This window comes from Dasypus novemcinctus, chromosome 7, assembly GCF_030445035.2.
Source record: "Dasypus novemcinctus isolate mDasNov1 chromosome 7, mDasNov1.1.hap2, whole genome shotgun sequence".
Taxonomy (NCBI): Eukaryota; Metazoa; Chordata; class Mammalia; order Cingulata; family Dasypodidae; genus Dasypus; species Dasypus novemcinctus.
Genome location: NC_080679.1, coordinates 115,107,649 through 115,131,034, shown reverse-complemented (window position 1 = coordinate 115,131,034; position 23,386 = coordinate 115,107,649). Strand labels below are relative to the sequence as shown.

General features: G+C 39.7%; 1 protein-coding gene across 1 annotated transcript in view; it reads right to left on the bottom strand.

Moving 5' to 3' along the window:
- Window positions 1–1,673: 1,673 nt before the first annotated feature.
- ZRANB3 (zinc finger RANBP2-type containing 3) overlaps window positions 1,674–23,386 on the bottom strand; it is a 362,849-nt gene continuing 341,136 nt past the window's right edge. Inside the window, exon 23 of the mRNA XM_058301085.2 lies at window positions 1,674–1,848. Coding sequence (XP_058157068.2) covers window positions 1,828–1,848 — 21 coding nt within the window. The 3' untranslated portion in view covers window positions 1,674–1,827. The remainder of the gene's footprint in view (window positions 1,849–23,386) is intronic.

Below are 23,386 nucleotides of genomic sequence, written 5' to 3'. Positions count from 1 at the left end.
AGCATCTCTAAAGAACTGGCTTTTTTTTCCCAACAGGTTGAGAAGAAGCTAGATGTTTCTTCCTTGCAAAAGCATAATAGAATATTTGCTTTTTGTTCTTAAGTTTTCATATTTGTCTTCATCTTTGTCCAGAAGAAAGCTATTCCATAAATCCTCTTTGAGCTTCCATTTCCTCCTCTGCCAAGTAGGACCAAAAGGAACTGTTCAGCAGATTGGTTAAAAGATCGAACAAGAAAAATTTGGAAGGTACCCAGCATGATAAAGGATACTTAGTTATTTAATAAAGACCATTGTTTAAACTAACTGTGCTAATTGACACATGAATGATTAGTTGTCAGATAAAAACTCCGAGTTTAATGTAAACATGCATCTAACCAGTGTGGGTAGATATGACTGCCCAAATGACCCCATAATTAGAAGAGTATCTTCTAAATTTCCATCTCATCAAATGTACTGCTTTCTTTCTACCCCTGTTCTCTAGTCACAGAGGCTTCATGGAGGAAATTACATCAAAGAATGAGTAGGCTTTGGTGACACAAAGGGCTGGGGACGGGGAGTCGGGGCAGGGGTGTAGGGTTGTTTCAGGCCAAGGGCGTTATTTGTCCTGAAGCTTAGAGACAGTGTTCAGTGTGACCGACGCAAAGAGAAAGGAGGCTGCAGAGGAAACGGTGGTCATTTCAAGAGCCTCGCATGCCGTGTTAAGGAGCTTGTTCTGTGAGAATGGGTCAGCTCTGAACGCTGTACAATAGAGAGGGGAACAAGGCTGCTCATACTAGTCAGGGGGCGTCTGCGGTGCTCCCAGCTAGAGTTGGCAACAGCCTTGACCTACAGCAGTAGCAATGGGGAGAATCTTAGGAAATAACATTGACAGTGTCCTTGGTGAACACGGGCTGTGTGCACTGAAGGTGGGGGTGAGTTACGGATGTCCAGGCCCGAGCCCTGAGGGGTGCAGGCTCCTGGCCCGGGGCTGTGGCAGGAGAGCACCCACCTGTGGAGACGGAGCCCTGGGGCCAGAGCTGTTGCTCTCACCACCTGCCCACCACAGTGACCCGCGGACTTCCTGCTACTCAAACATGTGATGGGAAGATGTCATGAAAGGACATACCCCGTACGTACAGCACCCAGACGCTTCCATATTACTGTTCACTAAGGAAGAGGGGGGCTGCATCTGGAAAGCGGTGTGAGTGCTGCTGCTACTTACCTTGCCTTAAACATCCGCCTCTAAAACATTTGCTTATTTTAAACATTTGTCAGGAAAGTGACTCGGCTCCCTGCAGGGGCCAGTCAGACCTAAGTAATAAGTTATAGGACACAGATCAAAACTTAAGTTCAGCCCATTGACAGTTTCAGTAAATAATGACTTGTCAGTGCCATTTAGTCACATTCTTTCTCAGCCCTATTTTTGGCCCGGAACACTTTATTTTAGTCCAAGTTATATAATGGAAACTGCTTTCTTAGTAACCTACTGTCACCCTCCTGTGCTATCTTGCCTACATGAGAAAAGGAAGTATTTTTACAGTGTGAGTTTCCCAAATGTTCTCAACTAATCTGGGCCTGAAATGATAACGTCATAGAGTTAAAAACGACAGTGGGGAGAGGCACCCACCCTTCTGGCTCAGAGGCTGGCTGGGGCCCTGCCCCACCCTGCCTGCCCACCCTGCCTGCCCCAGCACCTGGTAGGTTCTTCTCTGCAAAGGGTTTCACATTTTCAGCAACTGATCCAGGAGCTCAGGAATATTCTTAATTGCTTTTCTTTCTTCCTGTGGTTTCAGGATGTTCAATAGATGGAGAAAAACAACTCCAAGCAAGGGACTCTCTTAAGCACTCTCAAGTGAGAGACTGAATACCCTGTAGAAGAACAAAATACATTTTCAAAAAGCTGCTTCCCTGCCATTGGGAGGCTTGTGTAGCTAAACTGGAGATGGTGTAAGGCGGCCAACTTTGCTAAAGAAGGGGTGAGCCGAGTTGGTGCAGCTCTCACAGAATGTGGGGCTCAGCCTGGCTGCAGGACATCTATAAGAATAGAGCTGTCCAAAAAGACCCAGGTGTTTCAGGCCTCACCATCGGGCTGACATGTTCTTTCATTTGTTTACAGGGTCCCTCGGAGTCTCCTGGTTGAAAACTGCTTATGCGAGATAGTGAACCACCAACCGGCAGGAGAGCTAGAAGGAGTCCAAGAAGGACCTATCTAGATGGGAACAGAAATAATTTAGTCCTGCCTGTGAGAGAATCAGAATATAATGACCCTTATCACTAGAGGCTTCAGCTGAGACCCCTGCAGATATCCAAATTATATTATTGCATTAGGGTTCTCCAGAGAAACAAACCAGTAGGAAAAAGATACTACAAAAAGTTGGCTCACACAACCACGGGGCCTGGCAAGTCTGACCACGGGGTAGACCGCAAGCTGGGCCCTCCGGCAAAGGTGATGCTGAAGTCCGTAGTCCGAATTCCCCTAGATAAACTGGCTGGCTAGAAATACCAGCAAGAGCCAGTGTTTTGAGGCAGAAATTCTTAATCTGACCTCTGAAAGCCCCAATTCTGACTTTTAAGACTGCCAACTGACTGCATGAGGAGATTACCCACAATGCTCAGAGCAATCAGCTTTGTTGACTGTAGAGGCAACCAACTAATTACAGATACAAATGCCATAATGCATTACTCTCAGTAGCAAGCAGGCCAGCTGTTTGGCCTCTAACCTAGCCAGGTTGACACATGAAATTAACCATCACAATAATTTTAGAGTGTATACTTTCCCCATAATCTCACTCAGATGTTCTCAAACAATAATGTATGGTGCTTCTTAAAGGAACAACTTCTTGCAGCCCCTGACATTTGTCTTTAGACCACTCATTAGCACTGTGATAATCTCAGCTGTAAAGGTGGGCACCAAGTCTGTCCACCGCTCTTGTTTATAAGGTCCTCCCTTTACATGAGCCAGAATAGCAGATAGGCATTTTTATACATTATCATTGAAATAAAAAGAATCAAGAAAACTCAAAGACTTCTAAGACAACATCCTCAGCCCCTGGAGTGTAGGAGGAGGTCTGTGGAAATGAGATAGAAACAGTAGTTTAGCTTGCTTAATGCTCACAATCTGTGAAAAATTATTAACATCCAACTGAAACTGATCACATCCACTCCAAGAGTCTACTGCTCTTAAGATGGTCCCTGCCCTGGGAAGAAATGTACCCAATCTTATGAGTGCAGGTGCTGTCTTTGTCCTCCTTCCTTCCCTCTGTGAAGACAGTTCAGAGTAGATTTGTGATTGTCAGGTGAGCCCTGAGGGCTGCTGATAGGAGGAGCTGTGCAAGGGAAAAGCACACGACTACAACAGCAGCCAACAGAGGGCCTGGCCGCATACATGGGAGGTTTACAGGTTTGGTTCATTTCCATGTCTAGGATGCACCCAAATGAGCCAGGATGGGTGGCCGTTTGTCATTTGGCCGAGGCACGGGTTAGAATCATGTCTGGAGGCGGGACAGCTAGTGAGCCCATCGGGCTGACATCCAACACCTGCCTCTGATGTGAACCATGGGCTCGTTATAAAACCACTGGCCCAGTAAAGGAAGCTGGATATGGGGGAGAGGACATCTAAGAAAATGATGGTACAGAGGAAAGGGAAATTTGGGGTAAATCAAAGAGTGGTTTTTAAATTTTGTTTGGTTAGTGATGTACTTACACACATTGCCTATAATGTAGCATTTAGTGGCAGAACCTTATAAATGATTTAGGCTTGTATTTACAATAGGGGTCACTTATATTTTTCCATTTTTACAGACAAATTATATTAAAGTGATTTAGCTGGGATCTTCTGACAGCAAGAAATAAAGGGACCCATTAGCTAATGTAAGGATTCATGGGGAGCAGTGAGGGCCTGGTCTCATGGAGTCCAGAGTCTAGAGGATGGTTCTGGGTTTCAGTCAGCTCTAGAGAACTTGAGCTGCAGGATTGTTGGCTTCTCTATCCATGAATGTGACATGGTTCTGAGGCAGCTTAGAATAGGGAAAGGGAGAAGGCAGCTGGGACCTGGAATAGAACATGGCTGTGAGACCCCACAAAGCTGGAAAGATCCCACCCAGACCGTGGTCATGGGGTCCTTTTTTTTTTTTTCCAAGATTTATTTTTTAAATGTATTTCTCTTCCCTCCTCCCTCCCCCCCACCCCCCATTGTCTGCTTTAACCAGGAGGCTCCTCCCTGGCTCACTCGCCCAGCACTTGCGTAGAAACAGCCTGTGGACAGCTGCAACAATGACAGAAACAATCCAATCAAAGCATTGTGGGACAAGGAATTACCAGCTTTAGTCTATTACATAAGGATAAGAGACAGTTTTTGGACCCCTCGAAAGGGGGGAATTCCTAAAGCAATGAGAGCATTCCTAGGACAAGATGCAAGCTCAGAAAAGAATGGAGAGGACACTGTCCTTTCGCCTTGGGCTAATTTTCTTGGAAAGAGAGCTAAGCTCCAAAGGAAAGCAATAGCTAACACAGAACCAGGTTACAAACACTGTGAAAGGTATGTTTTGTAGATGTTTGTTAACTCCTGGCACTCAAGGGAATCTCATATATCATTAGTTGGGTATAAACTTAAGGAACAGGAAGTTCAGGGATTAAATTCCAGATCAACACATTAAAATATTAAAATGTAAGGTGTGCAGACAAAAGATTAGTAGACAAACAGGAATGATGGACCATCCAAAGTTTGAAGATGAAACATCAGAAACAATCAACGGAGAACACCAGACTATGGACATAACAGGAAAATACTTTTTAAAAAACTTATCTAAAATTTCCTCAAAGACTAAAAGGGAAGCATGGAAAAAGAACTAAAGTTGATAAGAAAATGACATACAAAACAAAATGAGAATATCAATAAAGGGATAAAAATTATAAAATTTTAGTTCTGTAGACTGCTAAAAATAAATACCATGAAATGAGTTAGTTTTTTTTTAAAGATTTATTTTTTATTTCTCTCCCTTCCCTCCCCCCCACCCCCCATTGTCTGCTCTCTGGGTTGATTCGCTGTGTGTTTTTCCATGTCCACTTGGATACTTGTCAGCGGAACCAGGAGTTTATGTCTCCTTTTTTGTTGTGTCATTTTGCTGTGTGAACTCTCAGTGTGTGCAGCGCCACCCCTGGGCAGGCTGTGCTTTTTCCTCACGGGGCGGCTGTCCTTACAGGGCGCACTCCTTGTGCATGGGGCTCCTCTACATAGGGGACACCCCTGCATGGCATGGCACTCCTTGCATGCATCAGCACTGTGCATGGGCCAGGTCACCACATGGGTCAGGAGGCCCTTGGTTTGAACCTTGGACCTCCCGTGTGGTAGGTGGACGCTCTATCAATTGAGCCAAATCTGCTTCCCAGTGAGTCAGTTTTAAACAATGGTAATTTATTAGCTTACAGTTTTGAGGCTGAGAAAAATGTCCAAATCAAGGCACCATCAAGGTGATGCTTTCTTCCTGAAGACTGGCTGCTGGAGATCCTTGGCTCTTCTGCCACAAGGCAAGGCAAATGGCAGCCTCTGCTGGTCTCTCCCTTCTCTCCCAGGTTTCATTGCTTTCAGCTTCTGTGGCTTGCTTTCTTTTTGTCTAAATTTCATTCCATTTATAAAGGACTCCAGGAAAAGAATTAAGACCCACCTTGGGCCATGCCCTAATTAAAGTAAACTCATCAAAAAGTCCTACATACAATAGGTTTACACCCACAGGAATGGATTAGCTTTAAGAACATGATTTTCTGGTGTACATACAGTTACAAACCACCACAGAACCAACCAGAGCTGAATAACGAATGTTAAAAATTTCTTACAGGGATTCAATAGCCAATTGATGTTGGCACAAAAAAGAATCAGCGAATTTGAAGATAAGACAATTGTAATGATTCAGGTTGAAAAGAAAAAAGAATGGAAAGAAGTAAACAGAAGGGAAGCAGCTGTGGCTCGAGTGACTGAGTTCCTGCCTACCACATGGGAGGTCCTGGGTTGGGTTCCTGATGCCTCCTGGAGAAGAAGAGCAAGACAGTGAGCTGGCGTGATGGGCTGGTGCAGCAAGGTGATGGAACAAAATGATGCAACAAGGAGACACAAAGAGGAAAGACAATGAGAGACATAACAAAGCAGGGAGCTGAGGTTGCTCAAGTGATTGAGCGTCTTTCTCCCACATGGGAGATCCCAGGTTAACTCCTAAAGAGAAGACACAGAGAGCACACACACAGTAAAAGGACACAGAGAGCAGACAGAGAATGCAAACAATGGGGGTGGGGGGGTGGGGGGGAAATGAATAAATAAAAAATAAAACTTAAAAAAAAAGTGAATGCCAAAGACACACAATATCAAGAGTACCAATAGACATTATGAGAATCCCAGATGGAGAAGAAAGAGAGAAAGAGAGAGTAGGGATATTCAAATAAATAATGGCAGAAAACTTCCATATTAAGTGAAAAATATAAATACATATATATTTATGAAGCCAAATGAACACCAGCTGGATAAATTTGAAGAGATCCATGCCCACACACATTATAATCAAACTGAAAAATTCCAAAGGCAAAGAGAATCCTGGAAGCTGCAAGAGCAAAGGAAAGTGTCATGTGCAAGTGACCAGTAAGAATAAGTTACAACTTTCTATAAGAAACATGAGGGCAAGAAAACAGTGGGACAAAATAAAGTGCTTAAAGAAATTAATTGCCAACAAAGAATTTTATATCTGGTGAGACTATCTTTCAAAAATTCAGGACATTCCAGATAAATAAAAGATGAGGGAGATCTGCCATACAAGCAAAGCTAAAGAGAATTCTACAGATTGAAAGGAAAGAACACTAGATGGCAGACTGAAGTGGCATAAAGAAATAATAAAGATCTCTGGTAATGGTAACCACATGGTTAATTATATATGTGGGTATCATAATATTGTATTTTTTGTATGTAACTATACTTTTTACTTTTTACAGGATCTAAAATACAAATGCATAAAAATAATTATAAGTTTATGGTTTTGGGACAAATAATGTATGAAGATATAATTTGTGACAAGAACAACAAAAAGGTGGGTGAGAGAGATATAGAGACAAAGTTGTGTATGCTATTGAAGTTAAGTTGTATCAGATCAAATTGTTATAGATTTAGAATATTAACTTAAGCTGCATTGTAACAACAACAAAAAAACAGCTGAAAAACATAAAAAAAAGAAAGGAAGTCAAAATGATTCACTACAAAAGATGAACTAAATATAAAAGTAGGCAGTAATAGAATTGAAAGACAAAATAGGTATAATAATTACAAAAATCAATTAGTAAAATGGCAGAAGAAATTCCTGCATCATCAGTAGTTATTTAAATGTAAATGGATTAAACTCCACAGTCAAAAGGCATGGATTGGCAGAACGGATTTTTAAAAAATGACCCTACTATAAGCTGTTTAAAGAGACTCACCTTAAAGTCAGACTCACATAGACTAAAAGTGAAAGAATGGATAAAAACAGTCTATGCAAATATTAACCAAAAGAGAGCTAAGGTAGCTATAATAAAATCAGAGGAAAAAAACCTGTTAGAAGGGACAAACAAGGACACTGTACTGATGGAGGGATCAATTAAACAAGAAGACATAACAATTATAAATCTATATGCACCTAACAGCAGAGTCCCAAAATATATGAAGCAAATGTTGACAGATTAGAAAGAAAAAATAGATGAGTCTACATTAAATAGTAGGAAACCACTTTTCAACAATGGATAGACAGAAGATTGATAAAGAAATAGAAGACTTGAACAACACTATAAACTAAAATATATATATATATATATATATTAGTTTATAGTTTATATATATAACACTCTTCACCAACAACAGCAGAATATACATTCTTCTCTAGTGCATATGGACCATTCTCCAGGATAGACAATATGTTAGGTCACAAAACAAGTCTCAGTCAATTTAAAAATATTGAACTCATACTATGTATCTTCTCTGACTACAAAGGAATGAATCTAGAATTTGATAACTGCAAAAGAACTGGAAAATTCACAAATATGTGGAAATTAATCATTGCATTCCCAACAACCAATGGGTCAGTTCTTTCTGGATCTGGGTGAGCAGGAGGTGCCATTATGGGAGTAAACATCTATCACGAACAAGGGCCAAAATGTTCAAAGCAAGGAACCCAAGAGCTAGGGCATTTACCTGAGGTTGCTGGTCCAGGTATACAAGTTTCTGGCCAGAAGAACCAACTCTATCTTCAACCAAGCTATGCTGAAGTGGTTGTTCATGAGCTGCACCAACCTGTCATGCCTGTACCTGTCCCAGTTGATCTGGAAGATGAAGCTTCCAGGCCATGAAAACAAAGCTGTAGTTGTGGGGACCATAACAGATGACATGCAAGTTCAGGAGGTGTCCAAACTGAAGGTGTGTGAGCTGCAGTGAGCAGTCACACCAGGAGCTGTACTGTCATGGTCAGAGGCAAGATGCCTTCAACCAGCTGGCACAGGATTCCCCAAAGGGCTGCAGCACTGTCCTGCCCTCTGTTGTCTGCAAGGCATTTTGGCAAGGCCCTGGGAAGCTCACACAGCCATAAAACAAACCCTATATCCAGTCCAAGGGATGGAAGTTTGAGCATGCCAGAACATGCCAGAGCATGCCAAAAACTAGCTGCAGATCCTCCCCTTTAACTAAAACTATTTTGTATGCTAAACAAAACAAAACAAAACAAAACAAAACAAAACAAAAAACCCCCACAATATACTAAAGCTAATGGGATGCCATGAAGGCAGTGTTGAGAAGGTAATTTATAACTCTGAATTCTTATTTTAAAAATGGATCTAGAAAAAGAAGAGCAAACTAAACCCAAAGGGAGCAAAGGAAAGAAATATCAAAGATTAGGGAGGAGTTAAATGAAATAGAGAATTTGAAAAATGGAGAGAATCAATAAAACCAAAACCTGGTTCTTTGAAAAGAACAATAAAATCAACAAACCTTAAATAAAATTGATGAGACTGACAAAAAAAGAGGCCACAAATAATTAAAATCAGAAATGAAAAAGGGGATATTACTACTGATCTCATAGAATTAAAAAGGATTAGAAGAGGTTACTATGAGCAACTGTATATCAGCAAATTAAACTACTGAAGTGGATAAATTCCTAGAAACACACAAACTATCTACATTGAATCTAGATCTCAAGAGTCCAATAACTAGTAAAGAGATTGAATCAGTAATCAAAATCTCCGAAACAAAGAAAAGCCTAGGACTATATGGTTTCAAAAGGAATTATACCAAAATTCCAAGAAGAATTAACAAAAATCATGCTTAAATTTTTCCAGAAAAATTGAAGAGGAGGAACACTTCCTAGCTCATTCAATTAGGTCAATATCACTCTAATAACAAATACAGATAAAGGTATCACATGAAAAGAAAATTATAGACCATTATCTCTTATGAATAGGGATGCAAAAATCTTCAGCAAAATACCAGCAAACTGAATTCAACAGCACATTGAAAGAATTATATGCTATGATCAAGTGGTATTTATCCCAGGTAATAAACAAGGTGGTTCAACAAATGAAAATCAAGTAAAGTAATATACCATGTAAACAGAATGAAGGAAAAAAACACACAATGATCTCAATTGATGCAGAAAGGCATCTGACAAAATCCAGCACCCCTTCTTGATAAAAAAAAAAACACTTAGAAAACTAGGAATAGAAGAAAACTTTTTCAACATGATAAAGGAGATATATGAAAACCTCGAACACTAACATAAGACTCACTGGAGAAATATTTAAAAGCTTTTCCTCTAAGATAAGAAACCAGACAAGGATGTCCACTGTCACTACTGTTAGTCAACATTGTACTGGAAATCCTGGTCAAAGCAATTAGGCAAGAGTAAGAAGTAAAAAGTCATGCAAAATGGAAAGAAGTGAAACTGCTCCTCTTGGTAGATGGTCCTATATACGGAAAATCTGAAAAATCCACAACAAAGCTACTAGTGATAATAAATACAAATTGAGCAAAGTGGTAGGGTACAAGATCAGCATGCAAAAATCACTGCAGGTCCTACACACTAGTGATGAATAATCTGAAGAAGAAATTTTTTAAAAAATTCCATTTAAAATAACAACAAAGAGAATCAAGAACAAAGGAATAAAGAACTTGTACATGGAAAACCACAAAACAAGGTAAAAGAAAATTTAAAAGATCTAAACAAATGGAAGGATATTCTGCATGCATGGACTGGAAGACTAAATACTCTTAAGATGTCAATTCTACCCAAAGAGATTTACAGATTCGATGCAATCCTAATAATTAAAAATTCCAAAAAGCCTTCTTTGCAGAAATGGAAAAGCCAACCATCAAATTTATTTGAAATAGTAAGGATCCCTGAATAGCACAAACCGTCCTAAAAAAGAGGATTGAAGTTGGAGGACTCACATGACCATATTTCAAGACTCATTACAAAGTTACAGGGAAGCAGATGTGGCTCAAGTGACTGGGCTCCCAGCTACCATATGGAAAGTCCAGGGTTCAATTCCTGGGGCCTCCTGGTGAAGGCAAGCTGGCCTGCATGGCATGCTGGCCCAAGCAGAGAGCTGATGCAGCAAGATGACACAACAAAAAGAGACACAAAAGAGAGACAATAACAGACACAGCAGACCAGGGAGTGAGGTGGCACAAGAGATTGAGCACCTCTCTTCCACTCCAGGAGGTCCCAGGATTGGTTCCCGGAGCCACCTAAAGAGAAGACAAGCAGACACAGACACAGAAGAATGCACAACAAATGGGCAAAGAGAACAGACAACAGAGGTGGGGGTGGATAAATAAATCTTTAAAAAAAGACAAACCAAAAACCCATAAAGTTACAGTGGTCAAAACAACATGGTACTGTACAAGGACAGATATATAGATGATTGGAATTAAATTGAGAATTCAGAAACAGACCCTTACATCAATGGCAATTGCTTTTTGACAAGGCTGCCAAATCAACTTCATTGGGAAAGAACAGTCTCTTCAACAAATATGTTGGGAAAACTGGATATCCATATGCAAAAGAATGAAGAGGGAACTGTATCTCAAAGCATATACAAAAATAAATAAAAAATGATGTAAAGACCTAAATATAAGAACCAGGACTATAAAACTCCCAGAAGAAAGCATATTTAGGAAATTGTGGTAGACAATGGTTTCTTAGACTTTACAATCAAAGCATAAGCAAGAAAAGAAAATAATAGATAAGTGAGATCTCAACAAATTTAAAAACTTTCATGTATCAAAGGACTTTATCATGAAAGTAAAAAGACAACCTACTCATTGGGAGAAAATATTTGGAAACCACATATCCGATAAGGGTTTAATATCCAGAATAAATTTGAAAAATTCACAACTCAACAACCAAAAGACAACAACCAATTAAAAAACGGGCAAAAGTCTTCAAAAGACATTTCTCCAAAGAAGATATACAAATGGCCAAAAAGCACATGAAAAGATGCTCCAGTTCATTAACCATTAGGGAACTACAAATCAAAACCATAATGAGATACCATTTTACATCCACTATAATAGTTACTATTTAAAAAATGGAAAATTGTTGGAAAGGATGTGGAGAAATGCGAAAACTCAGTCACTGGGAATATAAAAAGACTAGACACTGTGGAAGACAGTTTGGCAGTTCCTCAGAAAGCTAAGTATAGAACTACCATATGACCCAGCAATCCCAGTACTAGGTATGTACCCCAAAGAAGTGAAAGCAAGGACTTGAGTGGTATTTGCACACTGATGTTCATAGCAACATTCTCAATTGCCAAAAGATGGAAGCAGAAGCAGGTGTAGCTCAGTAGTTTGAGTGCCTGGTTCCCATGTACTGGGTCCTGGATTCAATCCCCGGTATCTCCTAAAAAAAAAAAAAAAAAAAAAAAAAAAAAAGATGGAAGCAACCCAGGTATCCATCAACTGATTAGAAGATTAACAAAACATATAGAATATTATTCAGCCATAAAGAATGAAATTCAGATAATGCAAAAATATGGATGAACTTTGAAAACATCATGATGTTAATAAGGCAGACACAAAGGACAAATGGTATGATCTCTTTGATAGGAAATAATTAGAATAAGCAAATGCACAGAATTAGAATCTAAAATACAGGTTACTGGGGGATGGGGTAGGGATAGAAATGTGGAATTAATGCTTAAATTATAGAGTTTCTATTTGGAATGATGTGAAAGTTTTGGTAAGAAAAACCAAGGGAAAACCATCCATTTGGTAAATGACAGTGGTGCTGATGGGAGCGCAACATGGTGAACATAATTATTACACATATATTTGAACATGGTTAAAGGGGGAATTTTTAGGTAATATACGTTACTAGAATAAAAAATTTTTAAAAAACAACATAGGATTTGTTTTAGTTTCCTAGGCTGCTGAGGCAAATGTCATGAAAAGGGGTGGGTTAAACAATGGGAATCTATTCACTCAAGTTTTTGAGGGTAAAAGTCCAAATCAAGGCTTCATCAAGGTGATGTTTTCTCCCTGATGGTGGTGGCATTCTGGGGCAGGCTTCTGGCGATCCTTGGATCCTCTGTCACAGGACAAGACACATGGTGGCATCTCCTGGTCTCTTACTTCCTCTTTAGTTGTTTCAGCTCCTTGCTTCCTGTGGCTTTCTCTCTCTCTGTCTGAATTTCATTCTCTTATAAATGACTCTGGTAAAGGATTAAGACCCTTTGTGATTGAAGTGGGCCATACCTTAACTGAAGAAACCTCATCAAAAGGTCCTACTTGGGAGCAGATGCAGCTCAGTGGTTGAACGCCTGCTTCCCATGTACGAGGCCCCCAGTTCAATACTTGGTGCCTCCTAAAAAAAAAAAGGGCCTACTTACTATGTTTTTCTGGGGTAAATACAGCTTCAAATCACCATAGGATTGTACAACATAAACAGTGAGCCCTAATGTAAACTATGGACTAGAGTTAACAGTACAATTATAATAATATTCTTTCATCAATTGTTACAAATCTCCCAAACTAATGCAAGGTGCAAATAATGGGGGAGGGGCTATGTGGGAACACTTTGTTTTATGATTTTTCTGTAAACCTACAAATGCTCAAAAAAAAAACCAAAAAACCCGTTATCCAATAATGAACCCTAAGGTAAACAATGGACAATAGTTAATATAATGATAACAATATTATTTCATCAATTTTAACAAGCACACCACACTAATGCAAAATGTTAACAGTAGGGAAAACTATGTGTGTTTTTGTGGGGTACATGTGGGAAAACTGTACTTTCTGCTTGTTTTTTTGGTCTTTATTTATTTTTTTAATGTGACATTCAAAAAATATGAGGTACCCATATACCCCCCATCCCCCTTAGCCCACTCCTCCCCTCATAACAACCTCCTCCATCATCATGAGACATTCATTGCACTTGGTGAATACATCTCTGAGCACTGCTGTACCTCATGGTCAATGGTCCACACCATAGCCCACACTCTCCCACAGTCCACACAGTGGGACATGGGAGGACATACAATGTCTGGCAACTGTCCTGGCAGCACCACCCAGGACAATTCCAAGTCCCGAAAATGTCCCCACATCACATCTCTTCCTCCCACTCCCTACCCCCAGCAGCCACCATGGCCACTTTCTCCACACCAATGCCACATTTTCTTCAATTACTAATCACAAGAGTTCATGAATAGAATATCAGTAAGTCCACTCTAATCCATACTCTATTCCTCCATCCTGTGGATGCTGGAATGGTTGTGTCCACTCCACGTCTATATCAAGAGGGGGCTTAGATTCCACATGGATGATGGATGCAATTCTCCTGCTTTCAGTTGTAGGCAGTCTTAGCTCCCTGGTGTGGTGGTTGGCCTTCTTCACCTCCATATTAGCTGAGTGGGATAAGTCCAATAAACCAGAGTGTAGGAGTTGCAAGATTTTGAGGCTCAGGGTCTGGCTATCACATGGTCAGTCGAGACATTCAGGTCCCCTGGGTATACATTAAACCCAAGCGTCAACTACAGATCCAGTAAAAGTAACAGGAGAGGCTTGGGAACAAAGATCACATCAGAGTCCAGCTCCATCACACAGAAACACAAACTCCAAGGTAGGGCCATCTGCCATGACCATAGAACCTGTGGGTCTCTGTAACCCTCAGAAGAACCAATACCTGAAGTTGTATATACTTTATCTGTCTCTAGGACTCTGCTGAGGTGTGCATAAGGGCAACCCCTCTGATAAACTCCCAGCTCTTTTTGGAGACTCATAGCCATATAAACTCATTTGTCCATTCCATTTCCCCCTTTTATTCAGGTTAAAAAGCATTTTTAACTCCCGGTATTATATGTAGACTGAGATATTCTGCTGGTCTGCGTTGATCCTTTTTATTCAAGGTCGTTTTCTAGTTACACCATCAGCTGGTAATTGGTAGTAATCCCTCAGGAGCAGGGAGGTTCATCCCCGGGAGTCATGTCCCATGCTGGGGGGAAGACAACACATTAGCATGCTGAGTTTGGCTTCAAGACTGGCCACATTTGAGCAACATGGAGGCTCTCAGGAGGTAACTCTTAGACACCCTGCAGCTCTAAGCCTTGTTCTTATTTCAGGTGCACAGGCTCACAAGCATAGTCAATAGTATCAAGGGCTCATTGTTGGACCTTCCTTCTTTTTTGGTCTTTGCCATTGCACTTGGGGGATTGTTGCTGTTCCTTTAGGGAATGTGATAGAGCTCCCCTGGATAGGAACTCAGCACTCCCTCAGTTGTTTTTAATTGTAACCACTATGAAAATACCCAAACATTTTTATGTACCCTGGATATACGCCCTGAACTCCCTGCCAAACATGTGTCCCGCCAACAACATCCCACACCAGTATTCCTCCCCTGCCATTATTGAACCTCTCTGTGATCCAAAACTTCTTCAAAAATGAAGCCCAATATATTGCCAGGTTCCATTAATAGTAAAATGGAATATAGTGATGAATTTAAAGGTTAGATATAGAATACATATTAATTTAGAAAAATTAAGGTAAAAATAAATTGGGGTATCAAAAAATTACAAGATGCAAAAGCTTTGTTTTTGATGTTTTGCCTTTCATCACTACAATAAGTGTTGCCCTGTATGCAAATTGGCAAGGCAGCTTCTTTCATCTTTTCCCCAGTGTCTACATCCTTTCTTTTTCTTTTCCTATTAAGCTTGTCTTCACAAAAGTTTTAGATCACAGTAATTCATATATACAATATACAGTACTCCCACATATCCAATATAAAACCCTTTTCCCTTCCACAGCAATAATCTTTTTACATATTCATACTATATTTACTGAAACTGATGTACAAATATTGAGACAATAGCTTTCAAACAAGGTAACATTTGGGTTTACATTGTGGTTTATATTTAGACTATACAATTTTCTAAATTTTTGGTTATCTTATGTTTTACATTATGATTTACATTTTAGCCTATAGGCCCCTATACATTTTTGGTGTACTTTAACATGTCTTATATCCATCCTTGCATAATCTTGTGGAACACTTCTATTGCCCATACAGTTACATTGATTCCATCTATTCAATACCTCTTTCCCCCTCCCCTCAGGGCCCACAGTGACAGTCAATCTTCATTGCTTGAAGGGCCATGTTCGGAGATACTTGCAACAATGCTGAGGGCTTGACACGCTCGACTGTCCTAATGCATTGGGAGCCACCATTTCTCTCGAGAGATACAATTCTCTCTATTTGAGAACATCAGTCCTCCCCAGGATGTGGGTATAACTTCACTCTCATTATATGGGTCTCTAACCAATGATATAACCCACTGTGACAGAATGAGCACTCACACACTCCCTAGAAGCCTGTCCTGTGTCAGATTATCCCCTTTAAGCATCTTAAACAGGTACCCTTCCTTATTATGTTTTTGAAAACGTTTTCTCAGCATTATACTCTCAACCAAATATCTGACAATCTCCTATGTTCATATGTTCCCCCACCCTCACCCCAATTTCTTGGGCAATATTACCCATTCTCCCATCCCAAGCCCCCCACAAGCCTGCAAAGCCCCACCCAATGGTATCCCTATGCCCCCATTTTATCCCTTCCTTGTACAAATACTTATCTCCCGCTTATCATAGATTTCACCCATGTAGGTGTCAGCTTACATCCTTCCTCTACTCCCCAATTTCCTTTAAGCCTATCATCCAGTCTCTAGCTCTCTGAGGCAGCTTGGTTTACTTATTTCATATCATTGAGGTCATGTAGTATTTGTCCTTCAATGCCTGGGTTGCTTCTCTCAACATAAGGTTCTCAAGATTCATCCATGTTATCATGTGTTTGTAGTTTATTCATTCTTAAAGCTGAGTAGTAGTCCATTGTATGTATATACCACATTTTATTTATCCATTCATCTGTTGATGGGCATTTGGGTTGATTCCAACTTTTGGCAATAGTGAACAATGCTGCTATGAATATTGGTATGCATATATTGGTTTGTGTCCTTGTTTTCAGTTCTACCAGGCATATACCCAGCAGCGGAATTGCTGGGTCATATGGCAAATCTATAGCTAGTTTTTTTGAGAAACTGCCAAAATGTCCTCCAGAATGGCTGGATCCTTCTGCATTCCCACCAGCAGTGGATGAGTGTTCCCATTCCTCCACATCCTCTCCCACATTTGTAGTCTTCTGTTTTTTTCATAGCTGCCAATCTTATAGGAGTAAGATGGTATCTCATTGTAGTTTTGATTTGCATTTCCCTGATAACTAGAGATTTGGAGCATTTTTTCATGTGCTTTTTAGCCATTTATATTTATTCTTTGGAGAAGTGTCTGTTTAAATCTTTTTCCCATTTTTTAAATGGGTTGTTTTTCTTTTTCTTTTCAAGATATAGGAGTTCTTTATATATGCAGGTTATAAGTCTTCTATCAGATATATGGTTACCAAATATTTTCTCTCATTGGGTAGGCTCTCTTTTCACTTTCTTGACAAACTCCTTTGAGGTGCAGGCGGCTTTAATTTTGAGGAAGTCCCATTTATCTATTTGTTCTTTTCCTGCTCGTGCTTTTGGTGTGAAGTTCATGAAGCCATTTCCTATTACAAGGTCCTGTAGATGCTTCCCTACACTGCATTCCAAAATCTTTATGGTCTTGGCTCTTATATTTAGGTCTTTGATCCATCTTGAGTTGATTTTTGTATAAGGTGTGAGTTGGTAATCCTCTTTCATTCTTTTACATATGAATATCCAGTTCTCCAGGCACCATTTGTTGAACAGGCCATTCTCTACCAGTTGAGCAGGTTTGGTGGCTTTATTGAATATTATATGACTATATATATGAGGATCTATATCAGAACTCTCAATTCGGTTCCATTGGTCTGTGTGTCTCTCCTTGTGACAATACCATGCTATTTTCACTACTGTAGTTTTGTAGTATGTTTTGAAGTCAGGTAGTGTGATTCCTCCAATTTCATTTTTCTTTTTCATTATGTCTTTGGCTATTCAGGGCCTCTTTCCTTTCCAAATAAATTTCATAGCTAGTTTTTCTAGATCATTAAAGAATGCTGTGTTGATTTTATTGGGATTGCATTAATGTGTAGATCAGTTTTGGTAGGATAGACATCTTAATAATATTTAGTCTTCCTACCCATTAACAGGGAATATTCTTCCAATTATTTAGGTCTTCTTTCATTTCCTTGAAGAGTGTTGTGTAGTTCTCTGTGTGTAAGTTTTTTACATCTTTAGTTAAATTTATTCCTAGGTATTTGATTTTTTTTTATTGACTATTGTAAATGGTATTTGTTTCTTGATTTCCTCCTGAGCTTGCTCATTATTGGTGTACAGAAATGCTACTGATTTTTGTGCATTGATCTTATACCCTGCGACTTTACTAAACTCATTTATGAGTTCTAGATACTTTCTTGTAGACTTCTCAGGGTTTTCTATGTATAGGATCATGTCGTCTGCAAATAATGAAATTTTGACTTCTTCCTTTCCAATTTGAATGTCTTTTATATATGGTTCTTGCCTCAGTGCTCGAGCAAGTACTTCGAAGACAATGTTAAATAGAAGAGGTGATAGTGGGCATCCTTGTCTTGTTCCCGATCTGAGGGAAAGATTTAAGGATTTCACCATTGTAAATGATGTTGGTTGTGGGTTTTTCATATATATACTCTTTTTTTAAAAGATTTATTTTTTATTTATTTCTCTCCCATCCCGCATCCAGTTGTCTGCTCTCTGCGTCCATTTGCTGTGTGTTCTTCTGTGACCACTTCTATCCTTATCAGTGGCACTGGGAATCTGTGTTTCTTTAGTTGCGTCAGCTTTCCCTGTGTGCAGTGCCATTCTTGGGCAGGCTGAACTTTCTTTCGTACTGGGCTGCTCTCTTTATGGGGTGCACTCCTTGTGCATGGGGATCCCCTACCCAGGGGACATGACTGCGTGGCACAGCACTCCTTGCATGCATTAGTACTGTGCATTGGACAAGCTCCACACGGGTCAAGGAGGCCCAGGGCTTGAACCGCAGACCTCCTATGTGGTAGGTGGACACCCTATCCATTGGGCCAAGTCCGCTTCCCCATATATACTCTTTATCAGGTTCAGAAAATTTCCTTGTATTCCAATCTTTTGCAGTGTTTTTATCAAGAAAGGGTGCTGTATTTTGTCAAATGCTTTTTCTGCATCTATAGATATAATCATGTGATTTTTCCCCTTCAATCTGTTTATATGGTATATTACATTGATTTATTTCCCTTGCATACCCAGAATGAATCCCACTTGGTCATGGTGTGTAATTCGTTTAATGTGTTGTTGAATATGGTTAGCAAGTATTTTGTTGAGGATTTTTGTGTCTAGGTTCATTAGAGAAATTGGTCTGTAATTTTCCTTTCTTGTGGAGTCTTTGTTTGGCTTTGGTACTAGAGTAATCCTGGTATCACATAATGAGTTAGGCAATGTTCCTTCTGTTTCGATTTTTTGCAAGAGTTTCAGCAAGATTGGCATTAGTTATTTATGGAATGTTTTGTAGAATTCACCTGTGAAGCCATCTGGCCCTGGGCTCTTCTTAGTTGGGAGGTTTTTAATGACTGATTCTATCTCTTTACTTGTGATTGGTTTGTTGAGCCCATCAATTTCTTCTTTCATCAGTATAGGCTGCTTATGTGTTTCTAGGAATTTGTCCATTTCCTCTGAATTGTCATTTTTGTTGGAATATAGTTTTTCAAAGTATCCTTTTATGATAGTCTTTATTTCTGTGGGGTCAGTGGTGATATCTTTCTCATTTCTTATTTTGTGTATTTGCATCCTCTTTTTTTCTTTGTTAGTATAGCTAAGGGTTTGTCAATTTTATTGATCTTCTCAAAGAACCAGCTCTTGGTTTTGTTTATCTTTTCAAGTGCTTTCTTATTTTCTATTTCATTTAGTTCTGCTCTTATCTTTGTTATTTCTTTCTTCCTTCTTCCTGTGGGGTTACTTTGTTGTTTTTTTACCAAATCCTCCAAATGTGCAATTAGTTCTTCAATTTTTGCTCTTTCTTCTTTTTTTGATGTATGAATTTATGGCTATAAATTTCCCTCAGTACTGCTTTTGTTGCATCCCATAAATTTTGGTATGTTGTATTATCATTATCAGTTGTTTCAAGGTAGTCATTGATTTCTTTTTAGATTTCCTCTTTGACCCACTGTTTTTCTAAGAGTGTGCTGTTTAATTTCCAAATCTTGGTGTGAAATCTGGGCCTCTGGCCCTTGGAGATTTCCAGCTTCACTCCACTGTGGTCAGAGAAATTATTTTGTATTATTTTGATCTTTCTCAATTCATTGAGCCTTTCTTCGTGGTCTAGCATATGGTCTATCTTGGAGAATGATCCATGTGCACTTGAGAAAAATGTATATCCTGCTGTATTCAGGTGTAATGATCTGTATATGTCTATTAGGTCCAGCTCCTCTAATACACTGTTCAAAATTTTTCTTTATTGATTCTCTTTTGAGATGTTCTGTCCAAAGTTGATAGTGGTGTATTAAAGTCCCCCACTATAATTGCAGAGGCATCTATTCTTTCACGTAGTTTTTCCAGTGTTTGCCTCATGTATTTGTAGGCACCCCTGTTAGGAGCATAAATATTTATGATTGTTCATTCTTCTTGAAAGATTATCCCTTTCACTAATATATAGCATCCATCTTTGTCTCTCACAACTGTTTTGCATTTAAAGTTTATTTTGTCTGATATTAATATAGCTACTCCTGCCTTTTTTTTTTTTTTTTTTTTGGTTATTGTTTGCTTGTAAGACTGTTTTCCAGCCATTCACTTTCAACCTCCTTGAATCACTGGGTCTAAGATGTGTTTCTTGGAGATAGTATATAGATGGGTCATATTTCTTTATCCAATCTTCCAGTCTGAATCTTTTGACAGGTGAGTTTAATCCATTGACATTCAGCATTATTACTTTCAAGGAATTATTTATGTTTGCCATATTTTGATTGGACTTGTGTTTGTCATATTTTGTTTTTTTTTCCTTCTCTTTTTGTCTTTTTTGTTGCTCTTACACTCTCCTCCAACTCTGCCTTTCCTGTTTTTTCCTTTCTTTCTGCATAACTCCCTTTAGAATTTCTTGAAGGGGAGGTTTTTTGTTGGCATACTCTTTCAATTTCTGTTTATCTGTGAATATTTTGAACTCTCCATCATTTTTGAATGCTAGCTTAGCTGGGTAGAGTATTCTTGGTTGGAAATTTTTTTTCTTTTAGTACCTTGACTATATCATACCACTGCCTTCTTGCCTCCATGGTTTGAGATGAGAAATCAGCACTTATGGAGCCTCCCTTGTATGTGATGGTTCTCTTTTCTCTTGCTGCCTTTAGAATTTTCTCTTTGTCTTGAGCATTGGATAATTTGACAAGTATATGTCTTGGGGTAGGCCTGTTGGGATTTATGGTGTTTGGGGTGTGTTGTGCTTCCTGGACATGCACATCCTTCTCCCTCAGTAGATTTGGGAAGTTTTCAGCCATTATTCCAATACCCCTTTTGTCCCCTTTCCCTTCTCTTCTCCTTCTGGGATGCCTATAATACATATGTTTGTGCATTTTGCATTGTTATTCAGGTCCCTCAGTCCCAGCTGGATTTTTTCTATCTTTTTATCGATCAGTTCTACTATCTGTTTGATTTCAGATGTACTGTCTTCCACGTCACTAATTCTCTCCTCTGCCTCTTCTAATCTGCTGCTATTTGCTGAGAGTGTATTTTTTATTTCTTGAACTATGGTGTTCATCACCATCATATCTGTTATCTTTTTTGTGTATGACTGCAATTTCTTCTGTATTCTGTCCAAGTGTTTTCTTCATATTGCTAATCTCTTCCTTTTCTTCATTAAGTTGGTCTCTAATATATGTTTTGAGAGCTTTAATTACTTGTCCGATGTTCTGCTCCTCTTCCTGGTTTTTAGTTTGTTCATTGAATTTGGCCATGTTTTCCTGATTATTGGTTTGGTTTGTAGTTTTTTTGTTGCTGTCTGGTCATTTTATCTTGACAGGTTTAATCAGTTCCTAAGCTTCTTTGTCTAGTCTTGGGGATTAATTAGTTGTTGTTTGTGCGTGTTTGTCTTCTCTTTGTCACTTAGTTCTTCTTACTTTATTTTCTTGTTGCTGGCTAAGTTCACTTTGAAGGAAAATATTAGGGCCAGGGAAAGCAAAATGAGTAAGAAAAGAAAATGTATAAAGTAGTATTGGTAATAAATATTAACAGAGCAACAATGTGAGATCTAGGAGAATGGATATTAGACTCATGTAAGTTGTGTAGAGTTACAGCAGTAAGTAGAGTACCTATAATGAGACAGTCAACTAAATATGGGGAGGAATATGGTATGAATTAAAAGGCCAGTGTTTTCATGAGAGAGGGAAAGAGAAAAGAAAGACAATAATATCAAGAGTGGATAAAAGACAGAAAACAGAATAAAGGTATTAGAAATAAAAAGTCAGACAATTTGGGGGCCAAAGAAAGGGAGGCAGAATGTAAGAGAAACAGTAGATGATGGAGGATAGAAAGATGTAGAGGAAAGGAGAGAATGTAGGTGGCCAAAATCCATACACATAGAAAAGAGGAAATGGAGGATGAGGAAACACAGCAAATGTGAAGTGCTCCCTGCAGCACCTGTTATATAAAGAAAATAAAATAAAAAAGAAGAAAAAGAGAGAAAAAGATGAGAAAAAAGGGGGGTGCAAAGAAAAGGGGAGGAAACAAGTAAGAAAAAGAAAAAGAGGGAAACGGACTTTGGCCCAGTGGTTAGGGCGTCCGTCTACCATATGGGAGGTCCGCGGTTCAAACCCTGGGCCTCCTTGACCCGTGTGGAGCTGGCCATGCGCAGTGCTGATGCGTGCAAGGAGTGCCGTGCCACGCAAGGGTGTCCCCCGCGTGGGGGAGCCCCACGCGCAAGGAGTGCGCCCGTGAGGAAAAGCCGCCCAGCGTGAAAAGAAAGAGCAGCCTGCCCAGGAATGGCGCCGCCCACACTTCCCGTGCCGCTGATGACAACAGAAGCGGACAAAGAAACAAGACGCAGCAAATAGACACCAAGAACAGACAACCAGGGGAGGGGAGGGAAATCAAATAAATAAATAAATCTTTAAAAAAAAAGAAAAAACAAAATAAATGAAAAAGGACCTTGGGGGATAAAACGGGAGAAAAGACCAGAAGACAATGCAACAGTAGCAACCACGACAAAACAAAACAAAACAAAACAAAAACCCGAAATTTCAAGCTAAGAATCCTCTTTGCAGTTAAATAAAGTGCTTAGGGATCTGACATTCCCCCTTTTTCCCTTCCTCACTTCTCTCTCTCTCAGGGCAGCAGGAAAGCTGCCCGAGATGTTCGGTAGGGGATTCAAGTAGGTCCTTGTTGAACCAACTCAACACAGAAGACAATGACTCTTTATTTCCAGTGTGAGAGCACCCGCACCTCACCAGAAACCCCAAATATGCTATTGGAAGCTTGGATAGCACGTCCTACAGTTCCTCCCCCTTAGGTGTGCTAGAGGAGGTTTAATTGGTTTTCTGACTCCACCTTCTCCCAGACCAAGTTTCCTATCCCAGGATGTTTAGGTAAATTGGACTTTCTCAGCAGATTCACCTCTCCTTTCTTCCCAGACTCTCCCCAAGTCAGCTGATACACTCCTCCAAGCTCAAGGAGAAAAAAACAAAAAACGAAAAACAAAAAAACACGGAGGGCTAGGGTAATCAAGGACCTCAGATGGACCTCAGGGTGCGGTGGATTCGGGAATGGGAAGTCCATGATATTGTAGACTCAAGGTGTGTGAGTCTCTGGAGCATGGGCTACCTGGGTTTAGGGGATACAGACCTGGGAACCATATCCAGTAAACACGGGGTTTGGGAACACCGCAACACAACAAAGTTTTCAGGGATCGCCGTGC